The sequence below is a fragment of the Vulpes lagopus genome, chromosome 10 (assembly GCF_018345385.1).
Source record: "Vulpes lagopus strain Blue_001 chromosome 10, ASM1834538v1, whole genome shotgun sequence".
Classification (NCBI taxonomy): domain Eukaryota; kingdom Metazoa; phylum Chordata; class Mammalia; order Carnivora; family Canidae; genus Vulpes; species Vulpes lagopus.
The window spans coordinates 61,034,740-61,057,636 of NC_054833.1; the positions used below are offsets into that span (position 1 = coordinate 61,034,740).

The 22,897-nt window shown below is 47.8% G+C and overlaps 1 protein-coding gene across 1 annotated transcript in view; it reads right to left on the minus strand.

Moving 5' to 3' along the window:
- The window catches only part of MYH13 (myosin heavy chain 13), a 59,039-nt gene that overhangs the window by 21,685 nt on the left and 14,457 nt on the right, over nt 1-22,897 (minus strand). The window contains exons 8-21 of the mRNA XM_041772186.1: nt 22,016-22,079; nt 21,826-21,924; nt 21,613-21,716; nt 19,158-19,296; nt 15,929-16,047; nt 15,019-15,168; nt 14,720-14,890; nt 13,652-13,961; nt 10,728-10,801; nt 10,540-10,627; nt 6,483-6,600; nt 4,809-4,932; nt 3,714-3,850; nt 1,821-2,076 (exon numbers count right to left, since the gene is read on the minus strand). Of these exons, the coding sequence (XP_041628120.1) occupies nt 1,821-2,076; nt 3,714-3,850; nt 4,809-4,932; nt 6,483-6,600; nt 10,540-10,627; nt 10,728-10,801; nt 13,652-13,961; nt 14,720-14,890; nt 15,019-15,168; nt 15,929-16,047; nt 19,158-19,296; nt 21,613-21,716; nt 21,826-21,924; nt 22,016-22,079 (1,953 nt within the window). The remainder of the gene's footprint in view (nt 1-1,820; nt 2,077-3,713; nt 3,851-4,808; nt 4,933-6,482; nt 6,601-10,539; nt 10,628-10,727; nt 10,802-13,651; nt 13,962-14,719; nt 14,891-15,018; nt 15,169-15,928; nt 16,048-19,157; nt 19,297-21,612; nt 21,717-21,825; nt 21,925-22,015; nt 22,080-22,897) is intronic.

The window sequence follows — 22,897 nt, forward strand, 5'->3', positions numbered from 1 at the left end:
CACACACACTTGCATGCACGGGTGCATGTCTGTGTACACACTCATGTGTAGAGACATGCACCCACGCATGTGCACACATGTGCACGTACACACATACATAAATGCACACACACACGCACATCACTTGTATCTCATTGGTATACCTTTTTAAAAATATATATTTTTAAATTTTTATTTATGATAGTCACAGAGAGAGAGAGAGAGAGGCAGAGACACAGGCAGAAGGAGAAGCAGGCTCCATGCACCAGGAGCCCGATGTGGGATTCGATCCCGGGTCTCCAGGATCGCGCCCTAGGCCAAAGGCAGGCGCCAAACCGCTGCGCCACCCAGGGATCCTGGTATACCTTTTTTTAACCACCAAGGACATCCACTTAATAGAAATTCACCTGAAATAATTCAAGCACAGGACTCCATACAGTTCACGAGGCTTCTGCCAATTTGCCCCAAATCGCCCGGCCGGCCATTTCACTCTTCCTTTTACCACCACTTGAAAAATGACTCATCTACTCGTTACCACAAGCTACCTGGTATTTTCAAAACATTACTACCTTTTAAGTTCCAATAAAAATTGCAGTCTATGCCCTGTGAGCCCTGCCTCCTCGAGCCACAGCGCAGGAAGTTCAAAATAGTAATAAAATGAATATGTAGAGATATGTCCCAGAGGGCTCTGTAATGAGTCTCTTGGATAGGTCAAGATCAGCTAATAATCGGGCTATACCGTGTTGTGTAAGAGTGCTGTAAAAACTGGGCCCACATTTCAAGATTATGGGTAAGAATAAGCGTCAGTGTTAATTGAGCATGTACTATGTGCCAGGTATTTCAGAAGCATGGACTCACCCGATTCTCCTGACAACCCTATGATGTGCATCCTATTACTGTGCCCATTTTACAGATGAGAAGAGCAAGGCACAGAGAGGCTGCGAAACTTGCCCGAGGCCACACAGCTATCCAATGGAGGATCTGGGATATAAATCCAGCTACCTGGTTCTAAAATTTGTCTTCTCTCCCACTCAGCTTGGGAAAGTGCTTCCAATGACCACGCTGGCTGTACTGATTGGGAGAATAAGAAGGGGAGGAGAAAATGCTTTGTATGTGAGGCATTTGGGGGTTTATTTAAAAAGGGCAATTCATTCATGAATTGATAAAATTGCCCTGCCAGAGTGTTCATTTCCCCCACCTCCTTGATTCATTTTATTTTTTTAAAGATTGTATTTTTTTATTCATGAGAGATGCAGAGGGAGGCAGAGACACAGGCAGAGGGAGAAGCAGAGGCTTCTCTGCAGAGAGACCAATGTGGGACTCGATCCCAGGACCCCAGGAACATACCCTGGGCTGAAGGCAGGCGCTAACCCGCGGAGCCACCCAGGGGTCCCTATCTTCTTGATTTAAAAAGGGCCTATCTTCAAGGCATTTTTAGTATAATCGTATTACCCAAACTCAAGTATATACGATCACTCCTAATTTGAATTGTTGTAGTGACTTACTTGGAATTTTTGTTTTTCTTAAGACCTGGTGCATCCCTGACAGGCTTTAATTACGGGGACAGACACAGTGCCCTCATGTCCACAGCAAAGTAGGCCTAACGCCGCTGTGGAAGACGGACAGAAATGAGGGTGAGCAGAATCCACTGTGCAGAGGAGCTCACCCTGCAGCTCGGCAGCGGCCAAGCCTCGCCCCCTCCGTCCTGGGACCCCGCAGGGGGAGCTGCAGTACTCCGTAGGCCCACTAGGTGGCACCACGGCCTCTCGAATAGAGGCACCTGCAGGGGCCTGGGCCTCGCTACTGTTTCTAACTGACCCGGGAGGCGGGCAGGTACTTACAGACTGCACCTGCAACTGGAGGTCGTTCTTTTCCTGCAGCAGGGACACCATCTTCTCCTCCAGCTCCTTGCGGCGAGCCTCAGATCTGGCCAGCTCTTCCTTGGCCCTCTCGAAGTCTTCCTTCATGGTGGCCATCTCTCTCTCAGCCTCCGCGCTCTTGAGGAGCGGCTTGATCTTGAAGAACAGGTTCATCCAGGGCCAGTGCTTGACGTTCATGAAGGAGCGGATGTTGTACTGGATGCAGAAGATGGACTCCCTGGACATTGAGGTGGGCTGGGTTAATGACCCATGGCAAGGACGCTGTCCACCCCTGCCCACTCCGGGGGTGGGGGGCCCATGCCCCTTACCCTTCCCTGGAGACCCCCGCGATGCCCGAGGTCCTGATTCCCGACACCATGAGCATCTTCATCCCTAGTGCCCTGAGTCTAAAGATTTTATTTATGTATTTATTTGATAGAGAGAGAGAGAGAGAGAGAGAGAGAGAGAGAGCACAAGCGGGTGGGAGGGGCAGAGGGAGAGGGAGAAGCAGAGTCCCCGCGGAGCAGGGAGCCCGAGGCAGGACTGGATCCCAGGACCCTGAGATCATGACCTGAGCCGAAGCCCCCTGCGCCCCTCTCCCACATTTCAACGGCTGACTCTCACCATTTTGAAAGACCCCATTGCCTTTGATTCCGTGCTCACGGCTTCATGGTACTCGGCATGTGGGCTCCTCTTCCTGCCTACCCGCGGGTGTACGCCCGGGCGGTCTCCCCGACTCTTGCCCTCCTAGAATGGCCTACTTCCCTGATTTTGACTAGTGCCTGTCCCAGTGCCACCTGCTGTATCTCACGCTGTATCCCCCACAGCTCACGTGTGCCTGAAAAAATGCTTCTCTTTCCCATAAGCTGGCGCCTGCTAAGGGGTCGTCTCTCCCCCATTTCCATGCTGGCTTCCATTCTCTTCACCCAGCTAGATGCCTGCAAGGTGCACAGTGGTGGCCCATGTGGTGACACCAGTGTTAGAGCCATATAGGGCATCAGGAAATAGGCGAGAATGGGCCTCCCCTCAAGGTTTACCCCTCCTGAAATCCCTAGTACTGCTGCTGAATTACCCAAGGAGTAAGACTCTTCAGTGTCCTCTGAATGCATCCCCTGCTCCCTCATGGGTGGACTCCTCATTAGTTCAGATCCTTGTCACCTTCTGCAAACCTGATCCTCTCACTAGTCCCTGTACGTGCTTTCTGTGGCTTCCCAGCCAGACGCTCGGGTCTAGCCTCATTAACAGGGTGCAGGGGAGCCTGCGTTGGGTGCCTCTCCCTCTGCTTGCCCCACGGTGACCTCCAGGCTGTGCAAAGCTTCCTTCCGAGAGTTCTCTCCTCTTGCTGACCCCTGCAGCACCCCCACAAACTCCCAGCCCAATTGAGGGCTTGTTATCACTATGCCGCATCGCCCCAAATGTGACTCTGACTTTGTACTTGTCATGCGTGTTACGGTCAGCCATGCAGGGGTCCGCTCCCAGCCTATCCCTGAGCTCCTGGAAGGCAGATTTTTTTTCTTTCTTTCTCAAGACTGTATTTATTTATTTGAGAGAGAGAGAGAGAGAGAGAGCACAGAAAGAGAGAGGCAGAGGGAGAAGCAGACTCTCCTGCTGAGCAAATAGCCCAATGCAGGCTTTGATCCCAAGACCCTGAGATCACAACCTGAGCTGAAGGCAGAGGCTTGACCCACTAAGCCCCCCGCCAGGTACCCTGGCAGGGTTCCTTTCTGTATTCCCAGCATCATGCAGGGTCCCTAGCATAGAATGGCTCCTTGGCAGGTGTTGGTCCAGTGAATGAAAGAAAACATTGATGCTTTAAGACCAAAACAGCTGTGAAGTGGGGAGGGCAGGATAAGGTGGGCCAAGGGTCCGAATCACCTCCTCTCCATCATCTTCTTGAACTCCACCCGCATCAGGTACCCCCGGCAGACGGCCTGAGTGCGCGTCATCAAGGTCACCAGCTTCTCGTCCCTCATCTCCTCCAAGAGTCCGAGAAGCCCAGCTTTGAAAAACACCTGCATCACAGAAGAGACGAGCCCTGCTTTGTTCTCAGCCCGTGTGCCAGCCAGGCACCCCTCTTGCACCCTGGGAGCCTGTGTGTGCCCGACCCAGCCCGCCGCCTTTGGAGCCCCGGCTTGGGGCTGGCAGTCCTCTGCACCCCACGGTGGCTTCTCCTCTGGCCCTTCCCATAGGACGTCCCAGGGCCTGCCAATCCTCATGGACGGATTGGGCCAGAGCTCACACACAGGAGGCGGCAAAGAGGAGTCCAGAAAGTACCCTCAAAGCTCAGCTGTGCCCAGGTTAGGAGAAATTCACAGTCTGCCTCCCTGTCCTCCCCTCTGTCTGCCCATCTGGGAAGACTGGTCCTACCTGCAGGCCCACTCACCCACGGCCCTCCTTGGCCCATGTTCCGAGGAAGCAGGGCACCCTTGGGGGTTCCACAGGCCCCGGCCAGCCCTTTCCAGGAAGGAGAGCCTTGGAGACAGGCCAGGATCTGAAGCTGGCCTTTGCCTGTCTCTGTCCTTGTGACCTCAAGAGCAGGTTTCTTGCCCTCTGGGAGCCTTTGTTTCCCTTGCCCTACCTGTAACCCCACGAGGTCAGGACTAGCCTTATCACCCTTGGGTTCCCGGAGTCTGCTGTATTCTCCTCTTTCCTTGGCTCTTAAGTCCCACACGAGATGCCTTTGTTCTGCTCTCTTAGGACACTAGAACTTTTTATTGCTTTCTTCCATTGCTGAGGGTAGTGGTGGGAGGGTGGGTGGAGAAGCCTCTAGACACTTAGAAACCAACATGGAAACAGGATTCTCCATACCTAGACCCTGGTTCCTTCTGCTTGGGCTCCTATGCAATGGGGTCATCAGGTTGGCTGGACAGGGAAAGACCTTTCCTCCTACCAGAGGACAAGCAGCCCCAGGGGTATGGGTTACATGGGGGTGGAGTGGAGGTAGGGTGTCCCAGCTTAAGATATTCTCACCTTAGTGTGACCAAACCTATACTGCTCCCGGTCCACGTCGATGGAGCTCAGAAGCTTCTCAGAAGCATTTTTACTGTCAATAAATTGCCCTTCAGGGATGGCACTGGCGTTGAGGATCCGGTACCTGGGTTGGGGAGGGGGAGAGTGGTGGGTGGGCCACCTGCTGGCAGCTGGGTGAGAGAAGTCTCAGGGACAGAGGGCCTCTGGCTGCATGAAGCTGGGAGGGTGTTCTCTCCTCACAATTTCCTGAGCGCTGCACCCTGCTGCACCCTGCTCCTCTGTGCCCAGGGGTCTTCAGCCCTGCCACGGCCCAGCCCATTCTGCAGTGACTCAGGCATATAGGCCTTCCCCAGCGTGGACACAGACTCTGGAGAGCCACCTCGGTTTAGGTAACAAGAGTTACCTCAATCTAGTCTGGCTTTGGAAGCTGGATCAGGCCTAGCATCTACTTAGGGCCCCCACTTTGTCTGTTTGGCAGCGCTAGGTGGGGAGTGGTTTCGGTTGAGGGACAAAATTTCTTGAAGGGATTCAATCTCCTGAGAAGGGCCCCATACCAGAGAGAAGTCCTGTCCCTCTACCTAAGGCCAGGCCTTCAAGAACCTTTTCCTGCTTCAGCCTTAGGAGGAAATGGCAGATTGTACAGCATGTCTGTCTGAGGGGCTACACAGCCGGAATTTTGCTTCCACAGGGAATAGTTCTTTTTTTAAAATATTTTATTTATTTATTTGAGAGAGAACAGAGGTAGAGGGAGAAGCAGACTCCTCCTATAAGCAGGGAGCCCAATGTGATGCTTGATTCCAGGACCCTGAGATCATGACCTGAGCCACCCAGGTGCCCCCAGAGGGAAGAGTTCTTATCTGATGTAGAGGAACCTTGAAATCATCAGTGACTTGCAGATCTGTGGTCTGCAAGGGTCTCTAGGGTCCTTTCCTTTCCTCTACTCCAGACAAGGCCTGGAATTGTGGGTTCAGATGGCAGTTGGGAAGAGAGAGCTGGTCTGGAGCAGCGGAACTCAACTGGGGACAACTTAAACCCCCCCCCCCCCGTCCCCTTCCTCCCCCTCCTGCCCAGGGGACATCTGGCAAGGGCTGGAGATATTTTTGATTGTCACAGCTTGGGTGGGGTGGGGTTTGCTCCCAACACGGTAGGTAGAGACCAGGGATGCTGCTCAAATCCTACAACACACGTGACAACCCCCACAATAAAGGATTATCTAGCCCTAAACGTTGATAGTGCAGAAGTGGAGAAACTCTGTTCTGGGGGAACAATTAAGCTTGAGGGTGGAGGCTCTGATCCTGGCCCAGCACTCACTTTGGGCGTAGATCCTCCCTCCAGCAAAAAACAAGGCTCACAGAAACTCTGGGAGGCTGTGAGCTCACCAAACACCCAGTGCATGGAGCACCTCTGGGAGATGCACAAGGCACTCTCAATATGAGAGAGATGGAGGGCCCTGGGGTGGCTCAGTTGGTTGAGCATCTGCCTTCAACTGACCTCATGATCCTAGGTCCTGGGATCCAGCCTCACATTGGGCTCCCTGCTCATCAGGGAGCCTCCTTCTCCCTCTCCCTCTGCCCCTCCCAACTACTTGTGCTCTTTCTCTCACTCTCTCTCAAATAAATAAAATCTTTAAAAAAAAAAAAAAAAAGGAGAGAGATGCAAAGCCAGGTGACCTACCGCTGTTTGAAGTCAGCATAGAGGATCCGGCTGGGGAATCCTTTCCTGCAAATCCGGATGCCCTCCAGGACCCCGTTACAGCGCAGTTGGTGCATGACCAAGTAGTGGTCCATCACACCTGGGGAGAGAATGTCCCCGGGGGATATGTCAGTGGCTTTTTCAGTGTCTTTGACGGCCACCAGAACACACGCCAATACACCCAGACTTGCGTGGAAAGAGTTAGTGTCAGCTCTACAATGGAGAGGTTGGGAATGCCTGGAGCCCGACTACAGTCCTCACAGTAGAAATAATCCCAGCTTCCTGGGGGACACTCGAGCACCCCACTGCTCTGGGCTAAAAGCCAAAATATTGGTCTTTACCCTGTTCATGGCCTTTGAGTCTGTAGCTAGGCTCCAAAGGAGGAGAGAATGAATATGGGTACCTCTTGGACTTCCCGTTAGATACCTTGAGATGCCCTTCTTTACTCAAGGTCAGTGATGTAGCAACTGTGGGCTGTGCCTTTAGTGGGAGCAGAGGAACAGAGAGAAGGACACCTGTGCCAGAGGGTGCAGGGAATTGAATGTAGGATGATCATCTGCTAACTGCTGAGCATGAGCTCTGGGAAGGAAGAAGGAGCATCAACTCTGGGAGGAAGAAGAGGACCCATAGGGACAAGCCCTCACCAGGGATCTTCTTGGGTCAGGCACAAATCAAATGAGGACTGAGAAAATTCTGTTCTGGGGCTGTGTGAGTGGTTAGGAAAAGTAGTATGGCTGCATAATGACTTTTGCGTAGGTTGTTGGGGAGAGAGGGCACTCAAACTGTCTCTGATGAACCTTCTGGAAACTTCTAGGAGGCTCACAGCTTTCCTTGGTGGCTGGGAGGAGAGATGACTATTCATTTATGCAATTATCATTGTTCTGCTGGATCTGTGCCATCTGATACAATAGTTTCTGACCACCTGTGGTTATTTAAATTTAAAATTCATTAAAATGAGAAGTTTTTCTTAGCTGCACTAGCTGTGTGTCCTGTACCCAGTGGTTGCCGTATGGGACAGCACAGATGTGGAATATTTCCATCTTTCCAGGAGGTTCCACTGGCTGTTGATTCTCTCGAGAAAGCAGTGGTTAAGACTGAGGAGAAACACATTAGACACTCAGAGGACCTCTTGTGGGAGCGAACCTGAGGGGTCACCCAGTCCAACTCCCAGTATATTTCTCGGATGAGGATTTTGAGGGGCTCAGATGCCAGCTGTGCTGCTTTCTAGCTGTATGCCCTTGGACTTTCTGTCCCCCATTTCCTGCGGAGCTGAGACTGGACTCCCTCCTTCCTTGGGGTCCCTGCTGTTGGTGCAGCTCAAAATTGGGTTGACTTCTCTCAGGGGTCTCTCCATGTCTATCCCAACCCAGGAGGAGACAGTGTCTGGAAAAGCGTGTAAAAGAATCCTCTTTGCCCTCTGCCCCCATGTGCAAAACTTCTAAAAAGTCCCCTTCTGTCTTTACCACATTACTGCTACTAAATAATTTTCTTGCTACCCCTCATTCATCATCTCCAACAAATTCCTTTCTCCTGCCATCTCAGCTTCGTGGGCAGTTGTGTGAATCGTGTTTCTCGCGGTGTGTATCGTGTGATGCTTTGGCATCCTAGGGCCTTGCCGGGCCTGAGAGAGAGACTGCCCTCCCCCGAGAGCCAGTTCCTAGGATGGCAAACTGCTCCCCTGGGAGCACGCATCTCACACCCCTGCACACTGACCAACCCAAACCCTGCATCCCCCAACCACTGCCTTATCAGGCTTCCAGACTTCCAGGCCAGGCACCAGACAACCAGGGCAGCATCCGCACCCTGTGGCCTACTGAAATGATCCAAACTAGCCAAGCCAAACCAGCTCAGCCTGTTTGCCCAGTCCTCCCCCAAGCTTTCCCCTCGCTCCCCATGCGAGAGAGGCCACCATGCACCGAGTGTGCTCCCCGGGGTGGGAAAAGCCGTTTGAGGTTTGATCAAGGACCACGACTCCTGCCGCAGTTCTGGACACCCTGGGGCAGGCACTTCCATCTCTGCAGTCTCAATCCCCTCTTCTAGAAAATGAAGACGCCCCACTAGGTCCTTTCCAAAGCCTCGCTCATGCTCCTGAATCAGTCTTAGTCTATTCTTAGAAATGAGGAAGAAAACAGAGGGGTGCCAGAACAAAGGAGACACAAAACAGAGAGGAAGGGATGGAGATTTTGTCACAATTTACCATCTAAGGGAAAAAAGAAACCAGTGGATTGCCAAAACCTAGAGGCATAGGTTGCCCCAGGTGAGGGGCAATCTGTCTCCCTGTCACCTGATGCTTGTGGGCAGATGCTTGATGAACCAGTCATGCCATGGCACATTTGATTTGTGCAGACACGTTGCTCAAAAACAAATCATCTTCTTGATGACAAACCAGCTACACGAAGGCCAACAATTTCGTTTGATGCATAACCAGAGATACAGCTCTGTTTCGACACTGGAGGATAAATGGGCCATGCTGGGTGCACTGGGAGGGATGTAGCCTGCCCTGACAAGGCGAGTCCAAACAGTGCACCAGCTGGCTTTTGCCTTTGACATAGGCTTTCACAGAAGATGGAGTCCACTACACATAGTAGACATGGTTGTTGGGAGAATTAAAATGTCTGGTTTTTGGTAATAATAATAATGGTAACGAGAATTATTATATTGATAATCATTATATTACTATAACAATAATATGATTATTATCATAATGATGGTTATTATAATCAGAATAAGAACTAATAATATAATTATACTGTACTATATAATAAACAATACAATCATCATTAATGTAGTAATACAATTATTTCCCCCACAATGTTATCATTTCCCTCATGGTTATTATCATCCGTAACATTATTATCACAATTCTTCTTCTTCTTGTAATTATAATACTAATAGTTGTTATAATTGGCAGCCAGATAGACTGAGTATTCACAACGTGCTTGGCCCTGCTTGAAATGCTTGACGTGCACTCACTCATGCAATCCTCGCAGCAACCCCGTAAGGCAAGTTGAGTGAATTAATATTTACAAAGTTTATAAGCACTCATTAGATAAATAAATGAATAGCTAACTAAGTGAATGCATGCATAAAATGCCACTTTAATCCTCATTTTATAGCCCAGAAAGCTAAAGTACCCAGCTAGGGGGTCCCATGGGCAGTGGCAGGTGGAGCTCGTTTTTTTTTTTTTTTTAGGGTGTTTTGTTTTGTTTTGTTTTGTTTGTTTTTTCCCTCAGGCCTTTGAAACCCTCTGTTCACCTGTCACATTGCAGAAGCAGGACACTTACATTTGGGATAGATAACCTGGCTGTAAATGAGCTGCCTCGGAACCACTGATCTATGTGACCGTGTCTTTTTCTCTTTGTGACAGATGACACTGAGACACAGCTACCCTCTAAGAATATTTGTGAATCGGGGACTGAGTGAGGGTTAAGGGTCCTACTACACTGCAGAGGGTTCTAGATCTATAATTCTCAGTTTTCCCATCTGTAAAGTGGAGAGAACTCTGCTTACCTAGCTGTTGTAAGCAGGAGAGATGATAGAGTAACTGCATACCATAGAGGCTCTGGAAAAGGTGGAATTGCTGCTGTTTTGACAGTGGAACACCTATCTCATTGGGGGAAAGGTGCTCTTTGGGGGAAAGGAACCTTTGGGGAACCTTAGGAGAGTCCCAGCTCTGATGTGCCTCTCTACCTACTTTGCTCTTTTCTGTATGACTTCAGAGTAGGGGAGCCAGAGAAAATACAGGATGCCAAGGTGAATTTGAATTTCAGATACAGTAAATCATTTTTTAGTGTATCCCAAATATTGCGTGGGTCGTACTTACAGGAAGACATTGTTTATCTCAAAATCAAACTTAACAGGGCATCTGGTATTTTTATTTGCTCAATCTGGCCTTCTTACTTCATAGGATATTGAGAGGTGATAAACACCATACCCCTCTTCTCAGGGAAACACACACATACGTGCACATGGATGCACGCACACACGCAGAAGTTTGCACACATTTCAGGGAGTCCTGTTCTGATGGATCCTTACTCACCAGGAGTCTTGGTCTCATTAGGAATCAAACATCGCACAAAGTGAGGGTGAGTGCTCCTTAAATTGGTCATCAATTTGTTTAAATTTTCCTGGGACACAAATCGGAACAAGCATATTTATACCTTATCAGCAAATGCCATTTCACTGGGCAGAAAATCAGCGAAACGGGGAAGCTGCCAAAACACAAACCCTGAACACAGCCGACACGGTCTGGAAAGAGGAGCCTTTCTTCTTCCCACCTTTCTTGCTTCCCCCGGAATCACCTGGAGACAGACACAGAGGGTGTGTCAGATGCAGCCCTGAGGACACAGTGGTGCCCACCCCCCCCAAAAGCCCCCAGTTTCATTGACATATAACTGACATAGAACATTGTCTAACTTGCAGGTGTACTCACATAACAGATACACTTATATATTTTGAAATAGTTGCATTAAGTTTAGGTGCCATCTGTGCCCATACTCAGTTACAATTTTTCTTGTGATGAGAACTTTTAAGATCTACTCTCTTAGCAACTTTTAAATATACAACAGAGTATTGTTAACTATAGTCCCTGCCAGGTAGGCACAGTATGTTACATCGCAGAACTTATTTATCTTATAATTGGAAGTTAGTACCTTTGACACCTTCATCCAGTTCCTCCACCCCTCACTCTCACCTCTGGTGACCACAAAGTCTGATCTGTTTCTGTGAGTTTGGTTTTCTCAGATTCCACCTATATGTGAGATTGTACAGGATTTGTCTTTCTCGGACTTATTTCCCTTGGCATAATGTTCTCAAGGTCTATCCGTGCTGTCCCAAATCCAAGATTTTCTCTTTTTTTATGGCTGAATAGTACACCATATTTTTTTTTTAAAAAAAGATCGTATTTATTCATTTGAGAGAGAGAGAGCAAGCGAGAGCATGAGTAGGGGTTGGAGGGGCAGAGGGAGAGGGAGAAGCAGACTCCCCACAGAGCAGGGAGCCTGATGCAGGGCTTGAGTCCAGGACCTCAGGATCATCACCTGAGCCAAAGGCACATGCTTAACGGACTGAGCCACCCAGGCACCCTTACACCATATTTTCTTTATCCATTCATCTGTTGATAGACACTTAGGTTGTTTGTATGTGTTGGCTATTGTAAATAATGCTGCAGTGAACATGGGTTGTCGATATTTCTTTAGGATAGTGGTTTTGTTCATTTCAGATATATTCCCCAAAGTGAGATTGCTGGATCATATGGTAACCTTATTTTTAATTTTTTGAGGACCCTCCAATACTGTCTTCCATAGTGGCTACACCAATTTACATTCCCACCAACAGTGCACAGTGCTTTTTCTTAGTGGTGGCCACATCCTACAAACCCTGAAATGGGACTTTTGGGTTTCTTTTGACAGAGCTGAAGGGTTTTTGTTTCTTGTTTGTTTAAGATTTATTTATTTATTTGAGAGAGAGAGAGAGAGAGCACAGGGAGAGATGGAGAGGGAGAGAGAATCTCAAGCAGACTCTCTTCTGAGTGTGGAGCTCAATGTGGGTCTTGATCCCAGGATCCCAAGATCATGACCTGAGCTGAAACCAAGAGTTGAATACTTAACTGACTGCACAACCTAGGCGCCCCTACTTGTTTGCTTTTAAAATGATCTAATTAGGGGATCTCTGGGTGGCTCAGCTGTTTGGCGCCTGCCTTTGGCCCAGGGCGTGATCCTGGAGTCCCGGGATGGAGTCCCATGTCAGGCTCCCAGCATGGAGCCTGCTTCTCCCTCCTCCTGTGTCTCTGCTTCTCTCTCTCTCTCTCTCTCTCTCTCTCTCTCTCTATGTTTATCATAAATAAATAAATAAAAATAAATCTTAAAAAAAACTAAAAATAAAATGATCTAGTTAGGGGCACCTGGGTGGCTCAGCGATTGAGCATCGGCCTTCAGCTCAGGTTGTGATCCCAGGGTTCTTGGGATTGAGCCCTGCATTGGGTTCCCCGCACGGAGCCTCCTTTTCCCTCTACCTATGTCTCTGCTTTTATCTCTGTGTCTCTCATGCATAAATAAAGTCTTTAAAAAAATGATCTAATTATAGAATGAATGATTATATTGCCTGTATTTTCACATTAAGAACATTAACTTTAAAATTTGATGCATTTAAGATAGTCCATAATTTTACAAACCCTATTTTGGCAATTATTTTTAAAATATGAGTAAACTTCACAAGTGATACTGGCTTCTGCAACCATTTTGGAAAACAGTCTGGAGATTCCCCAATAAGTTAAATAAACAGTTACCATATGACTCAGCAATTCTACTCCTAGGTATACATCGAAGAGCACTGACAACATATGCCCACAGATAAACTTGTATACAAATGTTCCTAGCAGCATGATCCACAGTAGCCAAATGTTCATCAGTTCGTGAGTGGAGAGACAAATGTGTGCTATGCATGCACTAGAATATCACCCATCTATAAAAAGAAGTCAAATACTGATACATGTCCCAACACAGACAAATCCCAGAAACATTCTGCTCCATGAGAGAAGCCAGACACCAAAGCCCATACAGCATATGATTCCATTTACATGAAATGACCAGAATAGGCAAAGTCATAGAAGTGGAAAGGAGATTTGTAGTTGCCAGGACCAGGGGAAGGGGTGACAGAGCTGATAAAAGCCTTCTTGAATTCAATAGCGGTGATGGTTGCCCACCCTGTAAATATACTCAAGACCCCTGAATTTTCTAAAGAGTAAATTGTGTGGCATGTCAATTATATCTCAGTTTTTGAAGCTTTTCTTTAAGTAATCTCTACACCCAACATGAAGCTCGAACTCATGACCCCTGAACCTAGAGTCATATGTGCCCTCGACTGAGCCAGCCACCCACCCCACCTCAATTTTAAAAAGGTATTTAAAAATGTGGTATCAGCTCTTTTGTCCCCTGAGAGGCCCTGTTTACCTCTATTAGAGCTCAATCTCTTAAGGCAGAGAAAGAATAGGAGAGAGAAAATTGATTATCGGTGACAGACCGATACATCCAGCTTAGTCTGAAACTCGCACTTGAATCCTGGTCCTTCAGGAGCAGCTCTGGGTTATAAGTAATTACACAGAGCTTTCCACACGGGGCACAGGGCAGTGGGGAGGAGAGAAAGAATTTCACCTGCTTCTGCACCAGCATAGTTGGAAAAAAGGAATGACAGCAGCTTCAGCGAGGACTTCTGGTACAGCCCGACCACGGTCTCATTCAGGGGGTCCTTGTTCTTGTCAAGCCAGCCAGCAATGTTGTAGTCCACGGTGCCCGCATAGTGGACCAGTGAGAAGTGTGCCTCGGCCTTGCCCTTGGCAGGCTTGGGCTTCTGGAAGTTGTTGGACTTGCCCAGGTGCTGGTCATAGAGCTTGTTCTTGAAGGAGGTGTCTGTGGCCTTGGGGAACATGCACTCCTCTTCCAGGATAGAGAAGATGCCCATGGGCTGAAAGTAGGAGGACAGGCCATGACTCAGCATTTAATAGTGTGTTTCAAGGACTCTGTTGTCTGCAGGAGCCAAACACAACTTCTTTGGTGCTATGGCTCTGTCACCAGGAGCACTGCAGCATACAGCGCTAGGCATGGAGTAGGTGCTTAATTAATGTTTGTTGAACAAATGAACGTGGAAAGAAACTGTATGTATATAAAGGTAGCTCACTTTTAGCTATAGGCTTATCCCACTTCCAAAAAAGGGAAAATTACATACAAAGACATAAAATAATATGAGTCATTTTGAAACAATAATGTCTGGATTTTTTAGTAGCCACCTTAGGAAGATAAACTCATTCCAACAGGACCAGTGATCAAAACATTGTGGGAATTCCTTTTCGTTTTTCTTTCTTTTTTTTCTTATTAATGTCCCCTATTTTTATAGTAACATTATTCCAAGAACTCCACTGGTCTATCTTCCTTGGGTCTTCGAATAAGTCAAAAAGCTCTGCAATGCCATAGTTCCTCCTGAGCTCCCATTCCCATCCTTGAGAAGAACTGAGCCCTTGGATCTTAACCACCCATGTACCTCTTTAGGTGTCTGCATTATGCATGCTTTCCAAACACTTTTCTCTGCAAGGGGACTCAGCTATCTGAAGGCTGGAAGAGTAGAGTTGGGATCACCATTCTATTATCAGGGTAGAGTGAGAGCAAAGAGATGATGGTCCCAACCAAGGAGGAGCTGACCTTGGGGAGCAGCCTCTATTTCTCTACCTTCTCGATGAGCTCGATGCAAGCAGCCAGGTCCATCCCGAAGTCGATGAACTCCCACTCAATGCCCTCCTTCTTGTACTCCTCCTGCTCCAGCACAAACATGTGGTGGTTGAAGAACTGTTGCAGCTTCTCATTGGTGAAGTTGATGCACAGCTGCTCCAGGCTGTTGAACTAGGTGTTGCAAATAGCAAAGAGTTTGAGTGAGTTTGGAAAATCCAGTGGGGATTCAGCAAAGCAGACACAAAGTAGAATACCATTTATTCAAACAACTTAAAGGGCCATTTATTCAAACAACTCACATCAAAGATCTCAAAGCCAGCAATGTCCAGGACCCCGATGAAGTACTGCCTGGGCTGCTTGGTGTCCAGCTGCTGGTTGATGCGGGTGACCATCCACAGGAACATCTTCTCGTAGACAGCCTTGGCCAGGGCACCCACTGAATTGGTCACCTGGAAGAAAGGTCACCCACCCAGCCCTCAAATTAGTGCTTTTATAGTTGTATTAAGTTGAAGCATGAAGACAATGACATCTTCAAGGTCAAAAGCAGTTGGAGATTGGCAACTTCATATAGTCCAACCTAATATTAATATTAATATAATTAATTAATATAATTAATATTAATAATATTTCTTAAAACATTTGCTGGCTTAGGGTGTTGCCCTTCCTCTGAGAACTATCTCATTTACAAAGTCTTCTAACAACCATGGTTATAATACATGACTCTAGACCCTGGCCGCACATAACTGAACCAGAGGTGGACTTCTGATCCAAGTTGGGTTACACGGAGTATTGCTCTCTCAGTTTGGAATTGGGGCCGAAGACACTTGTCTCAGTCTTGTGGGAGGCTCAACTATGGAGATGTCAACTGGAGATGTGAGCTATGGGGTGGCCGTGGGCAGGAGGGATGCAGAGACTTTGTCCGCCTAGTGAGAATATAGAAGAGAAGGAGAACAATGACTGTTCATGGAACCCCAGGGGAGGACCTGCCCAAGGCCTGCCCCACTCCCGAGGGGTCTTTCAGTTCCTGGCTACAAGCCACTTCTCGATTTGCATTCCTTGAGCTACCCCTAGGGTGTAAGAATGAAATTTCCCTTAATGCTGAAGCCAGTTGCGTATGTATTTCTGACACCTGCAACTGAAAGAACCTTGAGATGGTGGTTAAAACAGCAGAATAACCGAGTTGGCTGAACTCAGAGTGTCTCCATTTACCTGCTGGACATTCTGCCCTTTGGTGACATACTCGTTCCCAACCTTCACCCTCGGACAACACAGGCCTTTCAGCATTTCTGCAGAGTTTAGACCCATCAGGTATCCAGCTTTGTCAGCCACTGAAAGAAGAGAGAAATGGTGTCACACAAAGATGGCAGTGGCTGATGGGGCCATTCTGGCCCTGGGACCTCCTAGAAATATTCCCTATAATCCTTATGGGTATTTTTTAAAATGTTTTTTAAAAGATTTTATTTATTAATTTATTTGAGAGAAAGAGAGTGAGCACACAGAGGGAGAGGGGAAGGAAGAAGCAGACTCCCCGCTCAGCAGGGAGCCCAGCATGGGACTTGATCGCAACACCTTGGAATCATGACCTGGGCCAAAGGCAGATGCTTAACCAATTGAGCCTCCCAAGCCCCCTTTTTCTGGTGTTTTTATATTGGCCTCTGTGCATCAGGACTGGAATTGTCCAAGGAAGCTTCCATCTCATAATCCAGGGATGCAGGTTTTCCAGAACTGCCAGTTTGCCTTCTAGATGCAATCTTGAATTGAAGGTTGATCTTCACCTACTGATATTTAAATTTCTTCCTTCCTTCTTTCCTTCCTTCCTTCCTTCCTTTTCTTTTTTGAGAAAGAGAGTAGGGGAGACAGATGGAGGGAGAGGGAGAGAGAGAATCCTAAGCAGACTCCATGCTCAGCATGGAGCCCAATGTGCAGCTCAGTTTCACGACCCTGAGATCATGACTTGAGCTGAAATCAAGTGATGCACACCTGACTGAACCACCCAGGTCCCCCTAAATTTCATTTTTTAAGAGGATACAGTGACACAGTGACATTGGACTATGATAATTCAACAAAATACTATTATGACTAAAGGAAGCACCATTTGGATAGTTAACAATACATGTTAAGCAGCTTCTGAAATTTATGCAAGATGCCATGCTCATAGCTGAGAACGGACTACAAAACTTGACCCAGTCTTCAGGTGTTAGGAGAGGGTCAAAAGCAGTTGAGAATTGGCAATTTCATATAGTTTGTTGGAAGTTGAGTTGACTTTGGGATGTACTTGGTTGTCTGCCAAGTACATCCTCTATCCAGAGGATAGAGAAATCTTACTCCTCTAGGGACAGCCCCTCTTTGGTTGGGACCATTACCCTAGAGATGGCTGGGGAATGAGATAATGAAAATCCAGGACTGTATTTGTCAAGTGCTTAATAAAAAGTCAAATATATGCCTTCCTCTTGGCTCAAACTATCCCCTTCTCTCGCTTTGCACTGTAGATGGGTGGTATTCTTCTTGTCACTTAAACTTGAAAGCTTGGGGTGATTACATCCTTCCTCCTCATCCCTGACATGCCTGTGGTCAGATAGGCATTAAATCCTGTTCACTTCACCTTCAAAATAGCTGACATTTCCATTGTTTGGAATAGTACAGCGGCAGAGAGCCTGGACTCTAGGCTCAGATGGCCTGACATTCAGATTTTGGTCTTGCCTACTTATTACTCATTTTTCTCACTTGAAAACTGGGGTGGAGGGGTTGTGGCTGTACCCCACCGGTTGGGTTGTTGTGAAATGGGCCTGGTGTGTGGTGAGCATTCAGCAAATATTCACTTGGATTGGTCACCATCAGAGGACCTCAGAGACAGATTCTGGCCCCCACTGCTCCTACACACTGAACACGGGGCTTCCAGGGCTGGAAGGGGGACTGGGCCATGATACTTATCATATGATCCACCCTCGCTGAGGAGGCTGGTACACTTTCTTTTCAAGGACCCACACTCTTGGTGAACCTGACTGATCACAGATTAATTCACACGAACTTCCCCTGCTATGTGGAGAGTTCATGGTTTCCGGTGCCTACGTGTACATTCTAAACTATTTATCCCAGCACTCAAGGCCTTCTCCAACCGATACCAAGATGATCACTTTTTAATCCCCATCTCTTACAGATCTACAGCACACATCCTCTTCTGTAGCCAAAGTGGACCACTCTGGGGTTCAGTCTCATCACATTCCTTCCCGTGCCCCCTTCATCATTTTATTTCCTCTGCCCGGACTGCTTTCTCTCCTCCCTCTTCACCTTTCAGAATCCTATCCATCCTTCAAAGTTCAAGCCAGTACCCTCTTCCTCCAGGAAAACTTCCTGATTATCCCAATCAGAAGTGCTTCTTGCTCTGAACACTGAGTTTCTCTGTTGCTGCTTGTCTGGCACACTGCTACAGGCCTGATTCCCACATGGCCCCAAGGATTGATACCCCCTGGTACATTCCCTGCATAATCCCCTCCACTTGCAGAGGAGAGTGGGGGGGTGGGGGCTGGGAGAGTGGGGAGGTGGAGTTGAACCAGTGAATGTTGATGGGCTATTATTCCTATGATGATGTCACTAACAGTTGACGTGGAATTAATAAAAAGAGGTCATCCTGGGCAACCTTAGCCTAATTAGGTGAGCCATTGTGGGCAGTGATAGAGTCACGTGTATTTTCCTGGCCTTTCTTTCAAGGCTATTGTTCCTGCCTATCATCTGGGGCTCAAGACACACTGTTTCACACATCATGGGGGATGTTAAAATAGGTAGAACTATTGGAGATGAACCAGCCTTTTACTTACAGAGCTTATAAGACATAGTGTGAGAAATGAGGCCTGATGAGCAGGGCATATAGTGGGTTGGTCCTACTGCTGGTAGCCCCTCCTACTTTCCTCTGCTCTGTTTCCAGGACCAGGCTGAGGGGGTGGGGAGATCACCCCGGTGAGAGTCCTGAGGTGGGGAGGAGCGGACACTGGTACACCAGTCCTTGTTTCAGGATCAAGTTCAACAGATGTCAGAGTGGAATTGAAGGCAACAGGAGGAGGAAACCTCTTCACTTGGCGCAGGTGCTTAGGGCAGCATTCTGAGTTTTAAGGATGTACAGAGAGAAATTGAAGTCCACAGAACAGGTAAATGTCTACCCTTAAGATAACAGGTAAACCATGATGGTGAGAGGTAGCGGTGTGAACAGTGATTATTCATTCATGAGAATGATGTCTTTTGTTTTTCAAGGGTCCACCACTCTACGATTCCTGGACTTCTCCAGCTCAAGTACAATCAATGAGCTTTGGACACCTCACATTCAGTTTGTGCGACTTTCGAAGAGCAGCTCTGGGGATGAACCCAGAGCGTATCTCATGGGGCCCCATCCATAGATAAGCACAGGTGCTGAGTCAGATGCCAGTCCCTGCATTGATGTGATTACCTTCGGTGCCATCTGGCTCGGCCTGCTCCTCCCGCTGCTTCTGCTTGAACTTCATATTCCCGTAGTGCATGACGGCCCCTGTGAGCTTGTAGATCCCGACTTTCTCCTCTGAACTGAAGCCCAGGATATCAATGGCATTCTGGGAATTAGAGAAAGGATAGTTGTCACAGGGACTCAGTTGCCCCTGGTCAAGACCTCACCCTTTCTGTACAGCCTGTGAGATAGCATTTGCCCAAAGAAGTAGATGACAGGGTGATATGTTAAGTTAGGGGTTAGAAACCATTTCTTTAACATGTTTGTGTGGAAAGGTGGAGATTATGGGAAGAAAAAGTGATGACTGCTTTCTTCCATCCAATAAGCACTGATTTGAATCCTTTTCTGCTGTACATATGTTTGGGGCTATTTTCTGGATGAGGCTACTGGGAACCATCATGTGACACCACAAGAAGGAAGTCTCATGAAGAGTGTCTGAGAAATAGTGCCCAACAGCTTGAGAGTGTGGCATTGTAACCCAGAAATTCTGGTGTTGTTCAGAATTGAGACAATATGGTCTCCTGGCTATTAGAACTGGAAGGGGCGGTCATCGAAGAGAATGCCATCATTTTTCAAACAAGAAAGGGGCAAACTTTTGCAGAGCTCTCCCTGTGCTAGGCCCGGGGTTAGGCACCCATCTATATGTCATCTCACCAAGTTGCTATGAGAACCTCATAGGTGTGTGGATCTTTCCAAAGTTCCAGGTGAGACCTGAGGCTCTAACAGGCCCGGGGTTAGGCACCCATCTATATGTCATCTCACCAAGTTGCTATGAGAACCTCATAGGTATGTGGATCTTTCCAAAGTTCCAGGTGAGACCTGAGGCTCTAACAGGGTAAGTGACCTACAGGTAGCATGTGATAAAATGGGCTGGAGCAAGCGTCGGGTCATTTCAGAGCCTACAGCATTTGCTGATTTGGTTTTATAGCCGTTTGGCTCATGTCCTACCACAAAGATTTAAGCAAAAAATCCTTCCCTTGGATAGATGTATTGATTATGCAGCAGGGCTTGCGGCCTGAGCCTAAGTGATGCGCCCCTGGTGGAGATGGCATGTATGGATGGGTCTGGTGAGCTGGTAGGTCAGTGAGCGGGTAAGTCCATGTCAGCAGGATGATATGGAACAATGAGGCACTCTTGGGGTGGCGCCCCCTTTGGGAGAGGGAGAGTCCAGGCCAGGAGCCCACCTGGGGGAGGAGAGGTCCTGAGCCACGATGGCCTCCTTGACTCCAAATCCTACCCCAACAAATGCATCTCTGTGTCGTAGGAAGGGATTAAAAGAGAAAACCTTTCACTTGACATCGAAAGGAACCAGGCGAAAGGGTTACTGTCTGTGGAACCTCTTGGGGAATGCAGACCCTCAGAGAGACCAATCCCCCTCTGCTGGGCCATAGACCATTACCCAGGAGAAGCTTGGAGGAAGATTAATTGCTTAGAGATGGTGTCTGTTGGTTAAAAATACAGGTTCGGGGTTGGACAGATCTGGCTTCAAGTGTTCCGACATTTGCAAATTGTGTGTGTTTTTCTAAGACTCAGCTTTCACTTTTGTAAAATGAGGCAATAGTCATACCTATTGGTTTGAGGTTTTTGGAGGGGTTAAATGAGATAAAGCAGGGAGAACCACTCAACTCATTTCCTAGCACATATACATGCTCAATGCACTTATTATTATTATTATTATTATTATTATTATTATTGCTATTCTAGTTTTTAACCTTGGAAATACTTCCCAAAGCTAATGGCTGGAGGCCTGACAGGTGCACTAAGGACGTGGGAGCCGAATGTGAGTCTGAGGAGGCAGGTAGCACGAGGTGTGGAACATCTGCTACACAGTGGGTTGTTTTTCCTGCTTGATACTTTACTGTATTTTTAAAATTTTCTTCAAGAACCGTGTAGATGGGGGAATCCCTGGGTGGCTCAGCAGTTTAGCACCTGCCTTTGGCCCAGGGCGTGATCCTGGAGTCCTGGGATCGAGTCCCACATCGGGCTCCCTGCATGGAGCCTGCTTCTGCCTCAGCCTGTGTCTCTGCCTCTCTTTCTCTCTGTGTCGCTCACGAATAAATTAAATATTTAAAAAAAAAAAAAGAAGAACCATGCAGATGGTTTTATGGCCTGAGAAGTTCCAACGAAACCTTCAAAAACCTTATACATGCAAAACACAACTCTACCATGCTAGAGAATGGAACAGGAGGCCTGTTTTGGAGAACTTTCTGTATCCCCCCCTGGCATCTCCTGAGGTGGAGCTGAGTGGGGAGGGGAGCAATCTGGGCTAATTGTCTCAACATCTTGAGATCTCTGAGATCTAGGGTCTGTTCACTGAGCATCCCTGGGTCCCAGTTTCTGCTTAGATTGCTAGGATGCCTCTCAGTTCACAAACTTGGTAATTCTGTGCTGGAATTAAGAAGGAAGGAAAGAAAATGCTTACGTCAGTTGCCAGCAGTTCTTCACTGTCATTAATGCTGGCCACAGTGACCTCTCCCTGGCTCACGAAGGGGAAGTCAAAGGGATTGGTTGAAATGAGGAGCAAGTCTGTGAAACACGAAGGTCCCGTTAGCATCTCACACATGCATGATGCACTCTGGGTGTTTGCCCAAGGTGCCTGGTTTAGAGGATGAGACCAATACCCCCAAGAACTTACCGATTAGTTCTGGCTTCTTGTTTGACAAGATTTGGTAAAAAATGTGATAGCTTCTCTCACTGGATAACTGAAATGTCACTCTGGATTTTTCTAAGAGATCTAAGGTAATAAGAAAGAATGTGGTTTCAGGTGTCTGGGAGGTGGCTGTGTCTCCAAGTACCATGGTGCCCGATATGGTGCCAGGACTCACAGGTTTCAATGTCCGCTGATGCCAACTTTCCTGTGGCTCCGAAATGAATCCGAATGAACTTCCCCTGTCCAATGGCAGGTTGACAAACATCACAGTTATTTTATTTATTTGGTATTGTGGTTGGCTTTTGCCACCTGCTACCAGCCACGGGTGGGAAAGGTAGGGTCGGGGAAGAAGTGATGCCAGAAGTGGAGGACTTCCCTCCTCTCTGTCTGCCTGGCACCCAGAGTCCCCAAGCTGGGTTAGCCAGACTCAGATAGCTCTACCCAAAGCATCTGGCTCTGTTCATCCAGTTTTGGAGACACCTGCGGGCTTCCTCTCCAACTTCTGCTTGGGGCCACCTCACTCTTGACTGTCCCTTTGGTTTTTATCCTGCTCTCTGATACCTGGATTCCCAAATGCTTCATGATACCTTTGATAGGCCTGCTTGGGCCATTTTGCCTGTCTGTCTGTCTTCCTTCCTTCCTTCTCTCTCTCTCTCTCTCTCTCTCTCTCTCTCTTTTTTCCTCTGGGTATTCCTTGTGAGATTTCTTGCTTTGGTTTTTCTTACCACTTACTACAGGCAAACCTAGTTCCCAGGTTTGGGCCAGGCTCTCTGGCTACCAAAATATGCATTCAGAGTCTGAGTTCCTCCATTTTGAGGGGGGGAGGCAAGAGGTGAAATTTTATGAGTGACCAAGCTCTACCACACTGTGAGCAAATCTGAAGGCAAAAATGTTGCCTTCTCTTTCTCACCCATAGAAGCTGGAATGTAGTCAGTACTCCACCATCACATTCTCAATATTTTCTGAATGAAGCTCAGGGAGAGTCAGTGAAGGGTCAGTGGAGTTATGAGTGAACTGTAAGGCTTGGTCTTCAGTATTGTTAGCTTCTCAGTGGAAG